Raw genomic sequence first — 20,916 nt, forward strand, 5'->3', positions numbered from 1 at the left:
TCAAAGTGCAGTCCCTTGGGACCTGTCAGACACGCAGACTTGAAGGTGCACCCCACACCCAGCTCCTTGGGACAGCACCAGCATGTGAGTTTGGCCTTCTGTGATATAGATGGTGTACTCACCATAAGCCCTGGAATTGGAGTCTTGGGTTCCAATCCTACTCTGGCAGGCACAGGTGATGTGACCTTGGACAGGTCATCACCCTCCTGGCTTCCCCTGCAAATGGGAATAATAATGTATGGTATCAGTGAGTGTTCATAGGTGAGGTTGCCTGGTTCACTCAGTGAGCATGTGCTGAGCTCCTCCTGCATGCCCTGGACCCGGTGATAGTGAAGTAGACAGAGGAGGCTGTGTCATTGCGAACCTCGTGAAGGCTGAGGAGGAGGACAAGCCAAATGAAACCTGGTGAGGGGTGTGGGTAAGGGTGCTCCCCAGGAGGCCTCCAGCCATGCGCAACACTGTGGGAGTGCTCAGTAGGTGTTCAGTGAGCAGAGGTGTCCTTTAGGGGGACTCTGATTCCCCTCCCCTAAGGCAGGCCTTCCTGGACAAGATCCAGGCCTCCCTGCCCCAACAAAATGTGGCCAGGACGTGAGTGGGGCGCCCTTAAGGCCCCTCCTTCCTCTCCAGTGACAATGGGGCCTAAAGGCAGAGTCTGGGGGCTGGAGTAGGCTGAAAGGCAGGAAGGGGGTGGAGGCAGAAAGGGCACGCAGAAAGGGGGCTTCATCCTCCCTGGTATGAGCCAGGACCTCCCTCCGCACTGGCCCCCCACCCAGGGAGGAAGTGCCCACTCGGCAGCCCTGATCGGGGAATCCCGGCTGGCACCATGCCACCACCTCCCTGCCACCCTCATCCTCCAGGAGCCAGACGCATTCAGGATCCTTGCCAAGCAGGGGGAGGGATGGCACTCAGCTTCCCTACTCCAGCCATCCTTTCTGCTGCCTGTGTGTAATTAACAGAGTAATTAAAAACAGGATGAGTTAATTGGTATTCATTTATGTGGCAGATGTTTTTAATTGAGGCAGGAAACAATTTACCTGTTTACATAAACAATGGCAAAGGCAGGCTTGTAAAACACGTTTTTTTAATATTTTCCTCCCCCTTCTGAAAAAGAAAAATTGAAATCACTTGGTCTCCCCTGCGCCTTGCCTAGTGTGGGAGCTGAGCAGGCCCCGCCTGGGGTGGAGGCCCGGCTGGGGGAGGTGGGGGAGGTTCAGGCCAAGAGGAAACATCTGTTTAAAAGCTTTGCTTCCAGAGGAGGCTGTTTTCCTTAAATTCAGAGAAAGGAGATGTTGTTCTTTGGTTGTGGGGATTGCCAGCAGGGCTGGGAGAGGGCGAAGGACCCGTCCTGCCAAGTTTGGTGCCCCTCTGGGCGGAGAGGGGAAGACTTCCCTTTTCCACCTGCACTTTTGGTGGCTCGGTGTTGCACGGTGGGGCCACTCCTGCAGAGAGTCACCATGTTCCTCCACACGGCCACCTTGCTTGTGGTGACCGTGATGCAGAATGCAGACCTAGAACATCCATGATCAACAATGTCAGTTGGTGCTGGGTCAGAACTTCTCAGTGACCAAGGAGGCACATCATGTGTCCAGCATGTGCTGAGCAAGAACAGCAGGCCTGGGGCCTGACTCGCCCTGTCCTCGCCACCTGGGTTCAGGGGTAGGACAGATGAGCCTGTCTGCATGGAGAGCTCGGTGGACGGCCTTCACAGAAGCGAGTGCTCAGGGAGTTTCCTATTTGTAGATTGGCACTAACTTAGCCCTTGCTGGATGCCTGGCTGCAGTGGCAGGCTTTACGTGTGCACAGTATTACTTTGATTCTCGGATTAATGCTCAAGGAAAGAAATAATTATCCACAGTGTACAGGTGAGGACACTGAGACCTGCAGACTGAGCTTGGCCTCCAGGCCATCCGCATCAAGCGAGAAACCCCGATAACAGAAGTGACTGATGTGTAGGTGCCTGTGTCAACCTTTTCTTAAAGGGTAAACATGCATAGGATTGTATTTACACAGAAATGTCTGGAAGGATCCATGAGAACTGTCAACAGAAGTGACTTCGGGTGGGCAGACCAAAAGAGTGGGAGCCCTTTTCCTTGCCCCCTGTCTCTTTCTTCGTTGGGGGAGCATTGCCAGGAGTGGGTTTTCCCACATGGTGATGATGACAGTTCCTGTCAGGGCCAGGCTGCCAGGTTCACCATGGGTACATTACTGACTTCTCTGAAAGTAGGATGAATAATGGGGTTCACGTGACCATGTGAGAGGTGATAAGCTTGGCCCGAGGTATGCAGCAAATGCACAAAACTCTACACGAAAAATTGGGGATGTGTGGTGCCCCTTAGGCTCTCGGCACCACCTGCAGTGGGGGAGTCTGGGCTCTCTGCCCTTTGGGTGAAGTACGATTGGAATTTCTGGGACATTTTGATGGTTCCTTGAGCAAGAAGATGGAACATTCTGGAATCTATCAGGGAGAAAGGCCCTGGGAAGACAGCGCCCCAGAGTTCCAAGCTCAGAATACGCGAAGATTATTGTCAGCAGCCACCCCGAGGCTAGGTTTCGGTTCCCTCACTCCTGGAGGTGGCGTAAGGCCACCCTGACTCTAGACCTCTCTGGTGCTGCTGGGGTTAAATCATGAAATCAACTGCAGCCGTGGACATCTGAAGAGATGAGCAGCACCGTGGGGCCAGCAGGGCCTGTGGTGTCTTTAGGAACTCAAGCCCGGTATTAGTGCTGTGTCACTTCAGTGAGGACCTGTGCCTCTCTGAGTACCTGGGAAGCGAGGACAGTTATGGCCTGTGCAATAGCTTTGACCTCAATGATGACTTAACTGAAAAGTCCCCAGCATGGGGCTGGCCGCTGGCCTGCCTTCCTGCCTTTACCTGGTCTCTGCAAGAGGAAGCGTGAGCTTTTGCAGCAGCCCCCAGCCTCCCGCATAAAGGCAGAGGCAGGAGGACCACCCTCTGATGCCAGGGGCGGAAGGGCCTAGGGCTCCCGCAGTGGTGGAGTCTTCTTGTGGGCCTGGCTTTGTCCCTAACTGTTCTGGGTCAGGGAGGACCCTGGTTGGTGCCTTCCATGTCCAGGAACTGAGAGGACACAGAGAGGATGTTGGGTATGTGGGTGCCTCTGGATGGGGGCGAGAGACAGCCCCAGGCCTGCCCCTTCCCAGGTCCTGGATCCACAGAGTGCTCCCTGCGGGGTGGTGAGGGGGCATCGAGCAGTGCCACGTGGGGCCCACTCTCGCCCACAGCTCTATCACACCGGCTCCGGGGTCATTCTTGTGAAAGTGGGGAGGTGAAAGGTTAGGGATGACCAGAAGCAAGCCAGCCCAAATACCTCCTCGCGTGCCTGCTTCTCCCAGGTTATTTCTAAAATCCCTTTGGCTGCTCATATTTGAGGGTTTGTGCATACATCATAACCTGGGGTCCCCCAGGCCCTGTCAGCAGGGGAATTGTGTCCTCACCGCTCAGGGGAGCATGTAACGCTCAGGGCAGTCACTGTGTCCTGGGTGCCACAACTCGTCATCGGCGTTTGTGCCTCACATGTACATATCAAAGGTGAACTGAGTCCGCACAGGTCACATAGACAAGGGTGGCCATTCCGTGGCTGGGACTTGTCCCGAGAATCATCTGGCACTTAGGAGAAACACGTGTAGGATAAACCGCCAGTCCCTAATTATTATTTAGCATTCATATGAGCAGCATTATTATTTTAAATTTTGGCAGCATTTCTCTGGAGAGTTCAAGGTGATATGCAGCCAATTTGCATGTTTTTTAAACAACGAAAACACTTTGGGAATTGGTTAAGCCTTCAGTGGCGCCTCATTGCTGGCAGAGGAACATCCTAACTGCTTGGCCTGGTTTTCCAGACCCTCCACAGAGTGGCTGGCCCTTCCATCCAGCCTTTCTGCACACTCCCCACCTTCAGCTACAGGTGGAACTTGATATTTCTTGTTTGTTCCTGAGTTCCAACTACCACGCCTTTGGCTGAGCTATGCCCTCCGCTGGGGTCGCCCGTCCCCTCCACCTTTCTTTCTTTAGGTGTGCAATTTCTACAGCTCTCAGGACCCAGCTGCAACATCACCCCTTCTTAGAAGCTCCTCCGATGCTCAGCCCCCAGCCCAGGGTGTGCCTGCAGCTGTGTGTAGGACTTACCACTTTATCCCAACTATGAGCTCAGAAGACAGGCCCAGGCTCACTTAACATCATCCATGGCCCCATGAGTTCTTTGGATTTCGTCAATTCCTTTTTTTAAACAAGTAAACTACAAAAATGTTCCATTCATTAACTTATGTGACAGTTTGTAATTGCCTGTTACTTACTGTTACTCTCCGCTTCTTGGGGGGATAGCACAGTGCTGGGGGGCAGTGCTGGAAGTTTAAAATGAATGAAGGACATGGTTTAAAAGGAGTTCTGGTATAGAAGGGAGCACAGAGGGAAGGAAGCCTCACCCGCCTTCTCCCCAGGGGCAGCTTCTTGTTTCCTTGTTGAGATACTGTGCACATATCAGATCATCTTTTAAATATTCCAGGGGTGTTTTGCAACCTTTCTTGGGGGTCACACCCCCTCCCTGTAGGAAATGCACAAGTGGACACCACACATACACACATACTCCCCCACCACATATGCTGTCCCCCTGCCTGGGGCTCTGTTACAGCTTGCCATGGTGGGGACAAACTCTACCATTGGACTCTTCTGTTCAGATCATAGCGTAGGTATCCTTTACGCCAGGAGGCCTTCACTGACTCCCCTCAACCAGGTGAGGCACCCAACCAACACATCCTAGCTAAGAGTGTGTGTGTGTGTGTGTGTGTGTGTGTGCGCGCGCGCGCGCACGCGTGCAAAGCAGCTGTGGAGTGTCTCCTTAACAGGCTCTTAATCCGTACAACATTGCCCCCAGTGTACAGATGAGGAAACTGAGGATCAGAGAAACAAGGAAGCTTGCCCATGGCCACCCAAGAGATAAAGCCAGGAGCTGAACTCAGGCCTGCCTGACCCCAAAGTAGGCTTTTCCTACTACTGCACAGCTCTGTGTAGTGGCCTGTGTCTCCACTGCCCCTACCACCTGTGAGCACCCAGGAAGAAACTCATCTCCATCACACTTAGGTCACGGTGCCATCCCTCTACTCACACAAACATCTACCCATCTACCCATCCATCCATCCATCCAGCTGCCCACCCATCCATCCATCTATCCATGCAACCACCCATCTGTCCATGCAACCACCCATCCACACATCTATCCATTCATCCATCCATTCATCCATCCATTCACTCATCTACCCATTCATCCATCAACCAACCACCTATCCATTCATTCACCTATCTATTCACCCATTTCTCCATTCACCTATCCATCCATCCACCCATCCATCCACCCGCCCAGTATCTATCCATCCATTTATCCATACATCCACGAACCACCCATCCACCCATTCATTCATCCATCTATCTACCAACCCATCCATTTATCCATCCACTCATCCATTCACACATCTGTCTACCTACCCACCCATATATTCATCTACCCACCTACCTATCCGTCCATCTACCTGTCCATCTACCTCATACTTACCCACTCATCTTTCTATATAAACCCACAATCCCTTGTCCCACCCACCCAGGAAGCCACGCCAGCACATTTGTTGTCACAGCCCATTGACACTCAGCTAGGTACACCACCCTGCAGATGAGCCACTTCCCCTTGGCAGCTGTGCATGGGGGAATGGGAGGGGGCTCCTAGAGTGCCAAGACCAGTACTGGGAGAAGAGGGTGCCCCTTACTCTCGCTGCCCCTCCCCCAGCCTCGCAGCCCCCTTCCTCTGCAGCAGGAGCCCAGATGTCAGGGCGCCTCCCCCGCAGCTCTCAGCCTCAGCAGCTGGGTGAGGAATGTGCTTCCTTTGTCTGCCGGCTACAGGGTGAGCATGCCTGACATCTGGATCGTGTTTGCTGCCCTTTGGAGAGCAGAGAAGGTTTTCATTCCAGAGCTTTGAGCTCTCCACCCTCCCCCGCCTTTTAACTCTTTGCTCAATGCTGGGATGCTGTAGACCAGACTTCAGAACCATCCACAGGGCTTGGGTCCAAGGGGTCGGGGGCATCTGTGATTAGTTGAGCTCTGGGCTCCACGGCGCAGCCTCCTCTTGAAGACACGGGCAGGAACATAATGGCTCTGACCCGCTTTCTAACCAGGAACCACAGTCACAGTTCATTTCTCATCATTTTTTGTGTGTGCATATGTTTACTTACAAGATGGAATCACATGCTTTTGTCATCTCTTTTGATTCTCACTCATGCATCACTTTTCTATATCATTAGATGGCATTCCATCTATCATGGCATCATTTTTACTAGTAAGTGGGCATTTGAAATACAATAGACAAAAAAAGTATGCGACTTGAACTTTTACAAAGTGTGCCAGTTAAATGTTACCTTCCCTGCCCCCAGGCCCTGTGCCCATCCAGTCATTGCCTGTCAATGACTTGGACACCATAGACCAGTTTGCCTATTTTTAAACTTCATATAAATGGAAGCACATGGCATATGCTCTTTGGGGTCTGGCGTCATCCACTTAGCTGCACGTTTGTGAGATGCATTTATGTTCATGCGTGTGGTTGTATCTGTCCTTTTTCCTTGCTGTATAATATTCCTCCATGTGGATCTGCCATGACTCAAGCTCCTTTAATAGTTGATGGGCATTAGGATGGCTTCCCTTTGGACCTCTGTGACAAGGTGGCTGATGAACACTCTTGTTCCTGGCTGCTGAAGCACATGTGTTTACATATCTGTTCGTTCTGTGCCTAGGAGTAATATTGTTGTACCATGGAGTGTGTGATGGTTTAGGCTAGTAGATACTAAAAAACAGTTTCTAAAGTGTATGTACCTAGGCGGAATTTTTAAGGTTCCATAGTATTGCATTGACCAGAGAGTTTATTTGGGGTCATTTGCCCTCTGTTTATCACTCTCATAAACTATGCTGTGATGAATATCCTCATAGGAAAATATTGGCAGGCACCCCGATGATGTCCTTCAAACATTCCCTAAGGTGGACTTGCTTGTCCAAGCCAAGTAGTCACCATAGGAGGAGTGGAGAATAAAGAGGCAGGAGGCCCTGATTCAACTTAAATTTGCCATCTGTAAGATCTGATTGGTTGGTCTCTAAGGTCCCTTCTAGCTCCAATATGTTGTAGTTCTAAATACCGAAATGTATCAGTTAGCTACTGCTGTGTAACAAACAACCCCAAAATTTTGTGGCTTGAAACAACCACCATTATTTGTTTCGCAGTTCTTTAGGCTTGCAGTTTAGGCAGGTACATCTGGGTAGTTATGGTCCGTGCTGGGCTTACTCTTGGGTCTGTGGTCAGCAGCTCTGCTGATTGTGGCTGACCCCTCCACACACACATGACTGGGACAACTGGGCCAATTGCCCCATCATGTCTCACCCTCCAGTCAGGCTGCTTCAACAAGAGAGCAAGTGGAGCTCATGTCCTCTGTGTCCAGGCTGACATCACTTCCATTGCATCTTACTGGCCAGAGCAAGTCCCAGGGCCAGTCCGGATCCAAGGGTAGGAAAGCAGCTCCATCTCTGGATGGGAAGAGCTTCAGTCACATCGCAAGGGCGTGGGTCAGGAAGAGCAAAGAATTGAGGCCATTTTGCAATGTATTCACCTCACAGGTGGAGGGGGTCTTCATTGCTGTAGAATAGGCTCCAATAGCTCTTTGGTCCTCACACACACCACAAAGAGTTGTCCTTCCCACTTACACACGGGGGAACTGCTTGCTGGGGCTGCTGGCAGTGGTGCAGGTCCTGACCCGAGCCCGGCCCAGGCTCTCTCCTGCCACAGTGAGCTGAACTCTCAAACGTGCATAGACAGGGTCCAGGGTAGCAGAGGGCAGGTGGGACACATGCTCTTTCTCAGTGGCCAGCCAGCAAACCTTCATGGAGCACCTACTAAATGTCAGATGCTATTCTGGGCTCTGTCTGGGGACAGTGCACAGAAAGATCAAGACAGTGTCATCCAGGTGAGAGGCAGTAGACACAAGGACCAACATAGCCCATGGTTGCTGGTGTTGACAAGTGCCCCGAAAAAGATTAAGTTGACTGGCATAGCGGGAAGTGCAGGGGTGGGGACAGTTTTTACTTGGGAGGGTAGGGAAGGCTGCTCTGAGGAGAGACATTTGATTCCCAGACCCGAATAATGAGAAGAAGACAGCCTTTCAAAGATGTGGGGGAAGCGTTCTAGCAGGTGCAGAGCTCTGTGCAGGACGAGAGCGAGTGCTGGGCAGGAGACACTAAAGGACAGATGGAGCACAGGAGGTGTGGAGGACACTCAGTCTGTCTGCCACCTGTCAAGCAGTTTTGCCGCATCTTCCCAGCTTCTTTGATGAGTCCCAGGTTCATTCGTAGGTGTAACATAGGCCATGCCCTTCCAGTTCAGAAGGTGTGGGTGGGCCCAGCTGGAAGGAAGTTCTGCTGAGATTGTGTCTGGTTCAGTTTTGCATCATCTCGTCGGTAGAAGGGACCGTCCCACCCAGGTACACTGGCTGCCCTCACCACTGACGGGATGTCATGAGCTCCCATTTGTGATGGCCGGGCAGCCTAGCCATTTACAAAGTGGGCCCCCTCACCCTTGGACAGAGGCTCGCTGACACGCATCTGAGAGAACTCTAAGCACATCCACAGTAGGAACAAGCTCTGCCACTGACCATTTGGGGACATCAACCTTAGAGCTGGACACACCTGGGATCTGCTACATGACAGCTATGTGACTAGGGCAAGCGGCATCACCAATCTGTGCCTCAGTTTCCTCATTTGTAACCTGGGGCCCTAATATCTCAAGGCTTTGTCAGGAGAGTCAAATGAGAGAGAGGTTTCAGAGCCCAGGCACGGAAACAGCTCTCAGCAAAAGAGAGCCTATTTAAAATTAAAGTTGCACAACATGCCGAGGATAGACCCTTCTGGGTCCCCACAGCAGGGTCTGCTCTGTACCCTCTGCATGCTGGACGTTTTCTGTAGATTAGCAAGTTTCACCCTTCCTTGACTCTGTGGGGTGGGATCTGTTCTCATCCCCATTTCACAGGTGAGAAAACTGAGGCCCAGAGTAGAAAAGCCACTGACGTTCCAGCCGAGAGACTGATGGCCAGAGACACTCAGACTTCCAGTTCACAAAGCCCTTCTGGGTTCCTTGTTTGAGACCACACCCACCCAGAGAAGTGGGAGATATGGGCCCCATTTTACTGATGGGTAAACCTGGACTCAGAGGCAAGCTGGGGTAATTTCCCCAAGTTCACAGTTAGTTGGTCGCAGAGCAGAATGGGAACTCAAGTTTCCTGACTCACGACCCAGCACTGTTGCTATGGCTACATGCAGCCTTCACAGTCATCACCCACAGGCCCAGAGGTCAGAGTTCCTGGGGCCAGGCAGCCAGGGGTGGCTCAGTGCTGTGCTGTGGGAAGGGCAGTGGCAGGCAGAGGAACAGCCTACCTGGGTCAGGACCCACAGACCGGGAAAGGCTTGGCAAGAGGCCCGCCTGGACCGATGGAAGGGAAAATACTAAGCCTTGTGTTTTTATATTATTACTTATTCGCTGGGCGGTGGAGGCCTTAATAGAATCCAGATGTGAGAAGCGACTCGAGTTCTAGCGCCTGGGACTCATTAGGCTGTGCTCCACCTCCCAAATCCCCTACTTTGCAGAGATTGGGGATCAAAGACGAGAGTCCCCCTGACATTGGCCTTGGGGGTGGGGAGGGGTACCTCTTGGTCAGACCCTCCCATCTGGATGGGGGGGCACCGATATCCTGGGTTTTCCCTGCCTGCAGGCAGCACCCCCACCACCAAAGCCCCAAGCTGAGAGCCCCTGGCTGGCTCTGGTCACAAACCACTAGGAGACGTGTATGGCTGCTTCCTAGGGGTTCAGGTCTAACTTTTTCCTCTTTTCATTTTCATCAGAGAGTCAAGAAGTCAGGGTCCCCCACCTCCACCAGGAAGTTTGCTCTCAGTGGGGAGATCACCTGGCTTACTCAAGACTCCAAAGGTTCAGGAGCTGTGGCTGGACCACAGGGTCCAGGAGAGAAGTCCGCCATCCACCTTTGAAGGGTCAAGGGAGGGCATTCTAGGGTCCAGAACTGCCTAATTAAAGGTTTAGAGGCTCAAATGCCCCCTGCTCCATGAGAGAGATCTGGCCTCTACTTTCTTGCCACTGTCTGCTCCCAACCCCTGCTTTGCATCTTAAATTCTGGCCACTCTGGGGGCCCCGCTAGTAACTGGTAGTGCAACATGTCTCGCCTCTCCCAGACTCCACATAGCAGCTAGTACAGGGTAGTCAGGGGCTCAAAGGAGGTGAATCTCTCACCAAGGGGTGCTTGGGGTCATCCCAGTGATGGGGCCCTTCTAGCATTTGGGGCTTTCAATGTAAGGTCTTCCCTGCATCACCCTACGTCTCTCATGGCTTTCAAGGTCCCATAGTTATGAGGCCAGAAAACCTGCCTAGAACCTTGTCAGTCAGAACAGATGTCTACTCTTCACGTGCACACAAAGAGACCCTGTGGGCACCAAACGTCAGAAGGGCTACTCCAGAAACCAGGAGACCTGGATCCACCCCTCACAGAACTGCTCACTACACCATTGATGGCATCCGCGATAGCCGTCCCCAACCCAGCACCCCGTGCTCACTGTGCTGTGTTGGCGTCCATGGGCTCCGTTACACCTTCTAGAGGGTCCTGCCCGTGAGGGATGCCCTGATGCACGTGTGACCTCACCATGCACTGCTTGGCCTGGTTTCTCTTGAAACACTTGCATTTCTATCTCCTCCATGCGTTTGGTATCAGGCTTCTGGGAGTTCAGGGGTTATTTGTAATGAGAAGGAGCCTTCGGGCCTGAGAGGGTCAAGAGCCATTGTAACAGGAGGTCTATGAATAAATGAATGAACGAATGAATGAATGAAAGAGCAAATGGATGAAAATCCTGCTGGGGCACAGCAGTGTCAAGGAGTCAGAACTCTGAGCCAGGAGTCCTCGTGGAGCTGTGGCCTTGGATGAACCCCTGACCTCCCTATCCCAGACACTCACCTGGGCCAGGACTTTGCCACACAGGGAAGGTGGCCTGGGAGGTGTCAGTACTTAGGGCCAGATTTGAGGCAGAGGGGTCACGATTCACATCTGCTAAAAGGGAGTTTGAGGGGTCAGGAAAGCTGGGACAACCTTGGAAGACAGAGAGACTGTCTTCCTGGATCCTCTTGATCATGATTCAGCAAATATTGGTCGAGTACCATCGTGCGCCTGGTCACATCCTGGACTCTCCGTCATGCATGTGGAGGATGCAAGCAGGTCTCCAGGTATCCGGGGGAAGGAACTCCTGACAGAGGGGAGTCACAAAGGATCTTGTGGGCTCTCAGGGTGCTGGCCGAGGCGCAGGGCAGCCACCTTGACCAGTCTTGGGAAATAAATAAGCCTTAGAGGGCAGCTTGCCCCTCTGGTTCCCAAGAAAGAAAAGCAGACGGGTTTACCTTGGCAGGAGTTTCAGGATAGTGGCCCGCTGCCCACCAAGGCAGAAGCTGGAATTCAGAGACTGGGGCCCAGTTCCCAGGTCTGCCCTGCACCCGCCTGCAGAGCCCTCACCTCTCGAGGGACAGTGAGGACAGTCTCCTCCAGCTACCCGGTTGTGGAAGACGCAGTGAGCGTGATCTTGGTTGGACAACCTCACAGGGGCCTTTCCTTTCTTTTGCTCATCTGCACTTTCTCTACTAGGAAGATGCAATATTTGCAAGATGCAAAAGGAAAATAATTGGACGAGCGTTACAATGTTGGTTTCCTTTTGTCCTCACCATCATTAGAGTCACCAAGATGACCAGTGACTTCCTGTGCACATTTCATGCTCTCTCCTTTCCCCTACTTACACATATGGAAACTAAGACTGGGGACAGTGTGACCAGAGTCACTGCCAAGCCCCCTGTTCTGCCTGTTTACAGACAAGGAAACTGAGGCACACCCCTCACTGAGCTCCCTGCCTGCCCAGCAGTCCGAGGAAAGGCTTCTGCTCATACACTCATTACTTACAAAGTTGGCCTCTCCATCATCTTGGGAACTCGAGGGGAGCCTGGAACCTTTGGGGCCCTTCTGCGGTCTCCCATGGGCCTCAGGAACCCCTACCAGCAGGCTAGCTCCAGGAAAGGGGTCTGGCGTAGAGCTGCATCCACCCTGGGACAGCCAGGCCCCGGGAGCAGCACTTACCCAGTCTCCGTGCAGGAGCACGTCCCAAGACCCCACAGAAAGTGAGGCCAGACAACCTGGGCTCAAGGCTTTCCTTCCCTGTGCCTCAGTTTCCTCATCTGCCCAACTCATAGGCTTGCGATAGTGACGAGACGAGGTGGTTCATGTGGAGTGCTCGGGTCAGGGTCATAGGTTTGTTACCTGTCGGTACCTGTAGGTGTCTTGCAAAGGGCCGGATGCAGATTACCTGTTGTTATCCACCACCTTTCTACAGCCCATGGCTTTTGTGAGGGTCAAATGGGGTAACAGCAGAAATCAGACTGTAAAAGATCAAAGCAGGGACTTGTTATTTCCGGGAGCAACGTGGATTGGAGGAGGGCAAAGCTGAGAATATGAGATGTGCTGATGCTAGCAGGTCCCCCTCCTGCAGAAGGTTCTAGAACCCCGGGCTGGGAGCGCTGGGCTGTGGCCAGTTCTCAGCCAGGCAGGGTGGGCTGGGAACCACAGGCGGACAGGGACAGTGATGGATGGGGTGGCTTGTTCCGGCACATTCCGTGTTCTTTCCCACCGACTCCGCCCGGCCTTGGAGAGCCGCTTCCTCTGCCGATGGATTAGTGACATTTAGCTGGGAACTGGATACGCCGTCTGGGAAAGACGCAGGGTGTCCCATGGGCCCTGGGAGCACGGGGTCTGGGAATGTTCTTGAGGTCTGGGAGCAGCGGCGGGGGGTGGGGTGGGGGAGAGCTGGGACAATGGGACTGGAGGAGGACGCTGGGATCCCAGGGGCTGGAGAGGACACAGTGCCTCTGCCCACCCTCCCCGCTCTCGCTCGCTGGGACCTTGTGAATCAATTCCTGCACACTCAGACCGACATAAAGGCAACAGCCACTTGGCGGCCAGCAGGTCCCCCATTCCTTGTGGATTCAGGGTAGCACAGACAACAAAGAAAGCCCCTGTGGGGAGTGGGGGGACAGACCATTAGAAGACGAGCAGATGAGGGAAGGAAGGCGCCTTGAGCAGCAGGCCTTGTGGACAGGTGGGTGAGAAACTAGGTCCGTGTTCAGCCCCCTTCTCAGCTGTGTGAGTTGAGCGGGTCTCTGAGCCTCTCTGTGCCTTAGTTGTTCCATATATAAGATGGAAAAGAGCACTGTCTGCCTCTGAGGGTCGTGGGAAGGCTACACAAGTCTGCTGGCCAGTCCTTTCCATGTATGTCGGGGCTCCCTGGCCCTGCAGGCCCCTAGCCTCCTGACTGTAAGCCAGGACAACGGGGTAAGGGACCCGGCACCCCCAGAGCTGTGCCCCACCTGTATTGGTACAAGGCCACTGTTCTGGTTGTGACACCGTACAGGACCCCAAGAGGGCTGGGGGAACCCCCACTGTCGGGTGATTAGGCTCTAAATTCTAAGCTCCTGTGAGGTTGGGTCCTCATTAAGGCAGGTTTCTGCGCTTGCAAAGTTGAGCCTGACAGGCTGTTTGGAAAGAAAAAAACAGGGTGTCTTAGAGGACCAGAGTCCTGGGGCTGCCGCCAACACTGGCCTTGCCCCTAGCTGCTAATGGAGCAGGGGACACTGGTGGTCGGGTCTCAGTTTTTTCTTCCTGGGCGCTCTGAGATTTGAAGAGAGCCCCGTGGACTTGGGAAGATGGTCCTCGCCCTCACTTGCCCAGAGTTGGGGTACCCAGGGCGTCACCCACTGACTCAGCAATGATTGCCTCCCACCCCGCCACCCCAAACCCCAGGCAGCTGCTCCTTCTATGTTCTGGTTAGCCCGTGTGGCGTCCCGGGCAGCGCTGGTCTGAGCCCAGCAAGTCCTGTGTGAGAATTTTCTAATCTCCCCAGCTTGAGGGGCTGTGGGTGCTCCGGGCTCAGGCCCTGTTGCCCGTCAGGTTCTCTGCTTCCAGCTCTGAGACACTGAGCAAGTCACTTGCCCTCTTTGAGCCTATTTTCCTAGCTATAAATGGGTGCGATAACAGGACCTGCCTCTTGCTGTTAAGGTACAGTGAGTCCAGCAGCTGGCATGTGGGGTTCCTAATAAAAGCCAGTCCTGAGGGTCTCTTTGCTTCTCCTGACCTGAGATGGAGGGCGCTGATTCGTGTGTGGCACCTGGTGAGCCCTACGTTGGGGCAGCTGTTATTATATGTTAATCTTACAAGAAAAATTTAACTTAAAAGACATAAATCCAGCTGCCTGGCCCCACCGCAGACCTGCTGAAGCAAAGCACCCTAAAGGGGGACATGTTCATGGGGACCCCCACCAGCAAGGGGTGGGTCTGTGGGCTCTGAGAGCTACAAGATGACCCCAGAATTGAAGCTCGGGAGACAGAGGCTCAGGTGAGCATGGAGGAAACACTATAAGCGTGGGGTCTGATGGACAGCTCAGGCCTAGTCTGCCTCTCAGAAGCGGGTGCCCTGGGGGAGGTGACACGTGGTCCCTGACAGCACTTTCCGAGGAGGTTGTGAGGGTTCAGGGAGATCCTTCGTGGATGTGCAGGGCACGGGCCCAGCTCCGCCGGGTCTGAGGACACCTGGACGCGAATGCTGTTTGGGGGGCGGGACCCAAGAATGGGGAGAGAAAGAGTGTCTCACAGGGCCAGCCCAGGTTTTCCAGGTGGTGGTCTGGACTTGCTGGGATCTGTGCCAGCTGAGCTGGCTTGTGCTGGCACCCTCGGCAGACTTGTGGAAAAGAGGGAGCTGTCTCCCCTCACCGGCACCCAGCATCCAATGGTGGGGCTCCTCCCCTGAACCCCTCCATACCGCGCCCCCATGCCCTAGCCAGCTTCTGCTTTCACTGGCTATGGGCACAAGGTCCCACATGGACAGCCCTACGCTGACTGCCCCAGGCAGTAAGATCGTGTGGAGCCACCAGAGGTTTAAGCCTCCCAGTGGGTCTAGGGGGCCCAGGAGCAGCCGTGGTTCAGTAAGAGTCCTTGAATTAGGGGGCAGGGCAGGAAGCTTGCACAGGGAGAACAGGACTGCACCTGTCTGGTGGCTCCTAAGAGCTTGGAGAGGCACCTGCAGTTTGCCCTCAGGCCACACAAGCCTAATAAGGCCTGGTGAAGCCCATGTGCATGGAAGCTGCTGAAGGGATTTAGGCAGGAGAGACAATGTACACACTCAAGACCTGCTCCAGCTGCTGTGCAGAGCCTTCAGTGGCTCCCCACTGCCGTGCAGGCAGTCTGCAACAGCCAGCCTGGCCTCAGCTGACCTTCCTTCATCCTGCACAGCTAAAGGCCCTGAACACTCTGGCCTTAGCATTTTCTCTCCTTGACCACGAATGCTGTTTTTTGCCATCTCCACACCACCTCCGCTCTTTCCTGAGGGCCCTTGTCATTTTTTTGCTTTCTGGGAGGGGTCCATGCCGAGGGCAGCCTTGAGAGCAGGGTTTCAGCACAAGTTGCTCCATAAACTTTCGCCAGATTTCACTGAGTGCTCTTGTGTGCAGACTCTTCACCTGATCTTATCTAACCTCCCGATTGCCCAATGGGAGGTGCTCATTGTTGCTCCATTTACAGAGTAGAAAGGCTCAGAGAGATAAGGTGACTTGCCCCAGGTCACACAGCCAGGAGGCACTAGAGCCAGGACTCAAACAAGATTCAGGAAATACTCGAAGTCCCATTGGGTGCACCTGTGGTCCCACCCTAGCAGCCCCTAGGACCCATGACCCAGGTGGGTAGTAGGACAATATGGGTGCCCCCTCCCCAGACCTGATGCCTCTTCTAGAAGAAGGGTGCCTGTGGTGACTAGACTACCAAGGGTGTTGAAACCTCGTAGATCCATGTGACCTTGCAGAGACCCACCCATACTTGCTGTGTGCCCTTGGGCAGATTACAGCACCTCTCTGTGCCTATAAAACAGAGTTTTGGTGAGAATAAAAGGAGCAATGACTGTCCAGTGCTGAGAGCAGGGCCTCGTGCGGTGAGCCTGCCTCCTCTCCTGAGTAAACAGATGGCCTCAGGCCTGCCTCCCTTTCCTTTTCTGCCAAGGGAGGTCGCTGGGCACCAGCAGAGTGCTGCCTGCTCCATCCTCAGGGCCATCAGGCATCGTGGGGTGAGTGTGTCTAGAGTCTGTCTCTCAAGGGCTGTGGAGATGATGTGACGTGTTGAGTCGGCCCCATCCTGCCCCTTCGTCTGCCTTGACAGCGAGATGTCTGTTAAACAAGCCCCATGTGGGGAGTGTCGGTCCACTAGAGTGACCCTGCCCCTCCCCAGCTGGGTTTTCTTTTATCTGCTTTTCTGGTTCATTCAATATCTGAGACTATGGCCAAGCCCCAGTGTGGAAGGGCTCTGGAAAGTTGGAACAGGCCCTGAGTCCCGTGTCCCAGCCTGGCATCTGAAATGCCCTCCCAGGCGTGCCGGTGGGACCGCCTGCCCTGGGGTGGCCTGGTCAGATGAAGGGCTGGCCAGGATGGCCTGCACCCATAAGAGTGGCCCGGGGCCCATAGTGGCCAGCCATGCTTACCTTCTTTGGTTGTCGCCAGGGACTGGCTGCTGGTCCCGCAGCCAGGCATGGTGTTGACAGGCTCCACAGCTGCGGCGCACGTGTGCCCAGCCATCAGCCTCCTGACAGGCAGTCTGCGGGGGGGAGGGGGGGAGCAGGGCACCCGGTGGGAGGGAGGCCAGCGGCTGCAGCTGAGTGGACAGCAGGTGCTGCAAGGCTGGGTGGCTGCTGATTCCGGCTGCTTCCCCTCCATGGGGCCCAGTGGGGAGAGGGCTTTGCTCTCACCCAACAGGGCCCTGGAGTACGGAGGGTTGTGAGAGCCCCGCCTCAGTATTGCAGATGGCGGGCATCTTTGCTCTGGGAAGGGAGAAGTGGGGTGGGGGAGAGATAGAGGGAGTGTTCACAGTACTGGGCACCAAATAACAGTAAATGCCATTTATTAGCATTATTAATCATCATCCCGAGTTGGGCCGCCCCAGACGCACATGTGTGTCTCTGCGTCTGCCCTGATCTTCATTGGCCCTAGGAGGGGAGAATGGGAGGGAGAGCAGAAAGGACAAGAACTGTAGTCACAGAGTGACAGCTAAGGGGTATTGAGCCCTGACAGTGCCTCCACCCCACCATCCCCCTGGCCCTGGATGAGACCCATCGGCTTTAGCAGGACGAGCTCAGGGCAGTGGCTGGGGCAGTGTGGACTGCGCCTCTGTATATAACAGGTAGAGGATGCCCACCTCAATGCCCCGAACAGCCAGGCCCCCTGAAATCCCAGCCACTGCTCCCGGGTCTTTGCGACCTACCTAGGTACTGGCTGACCCTGTGTTAAGATGGAGGGGGAGGCCCAGGGTTCATCCCCTTCCACCTGCAAAGAATTCCCGGGAAGCTGCTGGCTCAGGATGTGTGTAGCTGGTAAGACCACCTGAGGCCTTTTCCTTGGGGTCCTGCTTTGTGGGGCCAGGGGCTCAGGCCCTGCAGGCCTGGTTTTGCCACTTCCACCCTCTCTCTACACATCTGACCCCAGCAGAGTGTCAGACCAGGTGGGACTCTTGACACATTGTCCAGGGCCACAACCTGCTGACATGAGGACCACACTTTGAGTGGCCAGGCCTAGAGTGGCCTGAAATTGTCTATGTCCTCAGCCTATCTGCTCCCAGGAATTGCCCGGGGCCAGGAGATGGTTAAAATGAGGTTCCTGTTGCCCAGTCTGTCCTGGAATATCCCCTAGACCAGCCTGATTGGGGCCCCAACCTGCTGCAGCAGCCTCACCAGGAACCCTGATGGACATGCAGATTCTTGGGCCCACCCTAGACCTGTTGAACCAGGAAATAGAGAAATGAGGCTGGCATGTGTGTCTGAATAGGCCCTTCAGGGGGTGCTGCTGACTCCCCGGTCTACAGGACCAGGACCACCACCTCCGCCCCCCAATGAGGACTCCCCACCCTGTTCTGGCCAGCTCAGGACTCTTGCAGCCACACCCTCAGCCCACGTGAAAGGGGCTGACCCAAGCCCATCCTTTGGTCAGATGGCCTGTCCTGGCCAGCCCCTTGGTCTGGTGGGTGGGGTGTCATATACCTGTGAGCACACTTGGGGCTTCGCTGGGGTGGACCAGGCCTTGAGACTGGGCCTGGCTTTGTGGGCAAAGCCCGGAGCCACCTGCTGTCCAGCTGTGTGTCCCCCTCACTGGGCCCCAGCAGCACAGGCCCAAACCAGCTGCTGGCAGGGAGCCTTGACCAGGCACCAGGTGGGGCCGGGGTGGCAATGTCCCCCTCTCAACCCGCTTCACCGGCTCTCTTTCTTCCCTCCCTTGGGCTGCAGCAGCGGACAGGGAGAAGAAGGCCGCAGCGATGCCTGACTCCCCCGCCGAGGTGAAGACACAGCCCCGGTCCACGCCCCCCAGCATGCCGCCCCCTCCACCTGCTGCGTCCCAGGGTGCTACGCGGCACCCCTCATTCACACCCCACACAAGTGAGTAATCTCAGGGCTGGGCACCGAGTGGAGCAGAGCGGAGAGGTGTCTCTGGGGCCCCCCGAGTTATCTGAGTCTCCACACCTCATTGCGTGCAAATGGAGCTGGTGCTGTAGTCCCTCTACCCTGAACCCTTAACTACCCATCATTGGACCCTTGAGAGGGAGAATCTCGTCATGCCTTAGAGCCCAAACATTGAGGTTCAAATCCCATCTCTTCTACTTTGTAGCTGTGTAGCCTTAGGCGAGCTACTTAACCTCTCTGGACCTGGCATTCCTCGTCTATAAAGTAAGGCTGGCCATAGTCCCTGCCTCACGGAGCTGTTGTGAAGACAAGTGAGTTAATAGAAGTTCTTACCCAGTGGCTAGCGTATCGTGAGCATTCCATCAAAGTTAGCTGTTATATTTGGAGCTCAGAGAGGGACAGGGACTTCCCCACAGTCACACGGCAGGTTAGTAGAGTACAGGTGAATTCAGTCAGACCTGCACCCTGCACCCTGGCCAGAGGTGGCTCTGGTCATGGAAGAGCTCCACACTGGCTCAGATACCAGGGGCTCTGTGGCTGGGCCATAGCAGGGTGTGAGGGGCAGCCAGGAACTGGGGTTGGCAGGGCCTGAGCTGCTGGTGAGATGTTGGGCAGACCAGAGCCTCAGGCAGTGTCTCACTGGCCCTGGGCAGATCTGGGTTGAGCGCCTCAGCACTCACAGCAGCTCTGGGTAGGCTTCTAGAGTCTACAACCACTGCTGAAGCACTGTTCCTTAAAGTCAGAGAGGTTGGGGACTCAGTGACTTTGGGTCCTGAGCAGTTGGGAATGAAACTCTCAGGCTTGGGCCGGTGTGGAGGACAGTGTTCCTTGACCCCAAGGCCAAGGCACTCTAAAGGTTTCTGGTGGGCGATGGAGAGAATCCATTTGCCAGCCCCACCCCCATGATCAGATGCCAGAAATCCCATATTCAAGGACCTTCCCCAGGCTTTGAAACTCAAGTGAAGCCCCTCTGTGTGGCAGGAGCCTTCATCTCCTCAGCTCATGCTCTCTGGTTCCCACTAGGCTGAGAAGTAAGAGCAGCTGGCTCCAACCAGGGCCCACAGCTCTGCCTCGAACCCGGGTTGGACCACAGGGCCTGGTGTGTCTCCCTTTATCTCTGGACATGAAAGACACCGGTTCTGCCACTCGAAGCCAGCCCTGGCTTCATTGTGACCCAGCCCCGCTTCGAACAAAGGCGTTGACTATGGGGTCAGGCTCAGCCCTTTGTTTGTAGGATGTTGGTTTTAAGCTAAGTTTCAGTTTGATAAAAGGGACATTACCATCTGCTCCCAGGTATGGCCGCCTGAAAGCAGATATGTCCCAGCACACAGTAGGAGCCGAGTGACCAAACACCCTTCCCTGCACCTTCACCTGGTACAGAAGGTTCCAGCTCCCCCTTTTTACCAGGTCTGAGCCAGGGTCCCCATGGGTAACAGAGACTGGAACAAGCCCCTGGCTCTGCCTCCTGCCCCAGGATGGGGCCCAAGGCAGCAGGACTCCCACTCCACAGCCCTCGGCCCGCAGGTCCGGGTCTGCCTATGTCAGCCACACTAGAAGAGGCCAGAGGCTGACCGAGCTTTCTCACACACACCATTCTCACATGGCCACTGTGGCCACCGGGTCACCCTTCCCTCTCTTCTTACCTCTGACTGAAATGCAGGCAGAATCTCTGTTTATTAAACAGTCGCCGCCTTGTCCGGGCCCCACAGGTAGAACAGAGAGGCTCATGGTATGTTTTACTTCACCAGCCTGCACCTCAGCTGGGGAGAAAAGGAATTACTCATGACAGGATGGCAGCAGCTCCCAAGAACCAAGGCCAGGGGCCTCCACCTAAAGCGACGACACACTTCCAGTGTTCTAGTCTAAACAGGAGAAAACAGCAGATACTTGATGATCTGGCTGAGGGCTCTGAGCCTTGTCCCCAACCCTCATGGGCATGTCTCCCTCAGCCTACTATACTTCTTGGTCCAGGAGCCCATGTTCCAGAAAGCATTGCTCTGGGAACTAGATGTTCCAGGTCAGGGACAGGGCTGGAGTTAGCTAACACCATCCAAGAGTGCTTTCATGAGGCCTATGAACAGATGTGCATGCGGGCAGCAGGTCTGTGTGTGGCTCAGGGTCCTCCCTTCGTGCCTTTTCCGTCCCCACTGCCCCCACCCACCTTGGGCTCATGCTCCTGGATTCAAGGTCCCGGTTCTATTTAGAACACAGAAGTCATGAAGAGACAAGTGGTTCTTTCTTTTCTAAGCGGATGCTTTACTTCCATGAGGCTGCTAGGGTCATTCATCTGAGTGTCAGGCCAC

At 54.6% G+C, this 20,916-nt stretch overlaps 1 protein-coding gene across 6 annotated transcripts in view; it reads left to right on the forward strand.

The window, feature by feature from the left end:
• CBFA2T3 (CBFA2/RUNX1 partner transcriptional co-repressor 3) overlaps positions 1-20,916 on the forward strand; it is an 89,704-nt gene that overhangs the window by 47,779 nt on the left and 21,009 nt on the right. For 5 of the 6 annotated variants that reach the window (XM_039888649.1, XM_039888651.1, XM_039888650.1 and 2 more), the window contains exon 2: positions 18,440-18,589. In XM_039888649.1, the coding sequence (XP_039744583.1) occupies positions 18,440-18,589 (150 nt within the window). Of the gene's footprint in view, positions 1-14,784; positions 14,790-18,439; positions 18,590-20,916 lie in introns of those variants that run through there. The other variant, XM_039888652.1, reaches the window with a different exon arrangement.

This window comes from Pteropus medius, unplaced genomic scaffold (genome assembly GCF_902729225.1).
Source record: "Pteropus medius unplaced genomic scaffold, Ma_sr-lr_union100, whole genome shotgun sequence".
Classification (NCBI taxonomy): Eukaryota; Metazoa; Chordata; class Mammalia; order Chiroptera; family Pteropodidae; genus Pteropus; species Pteropus medius.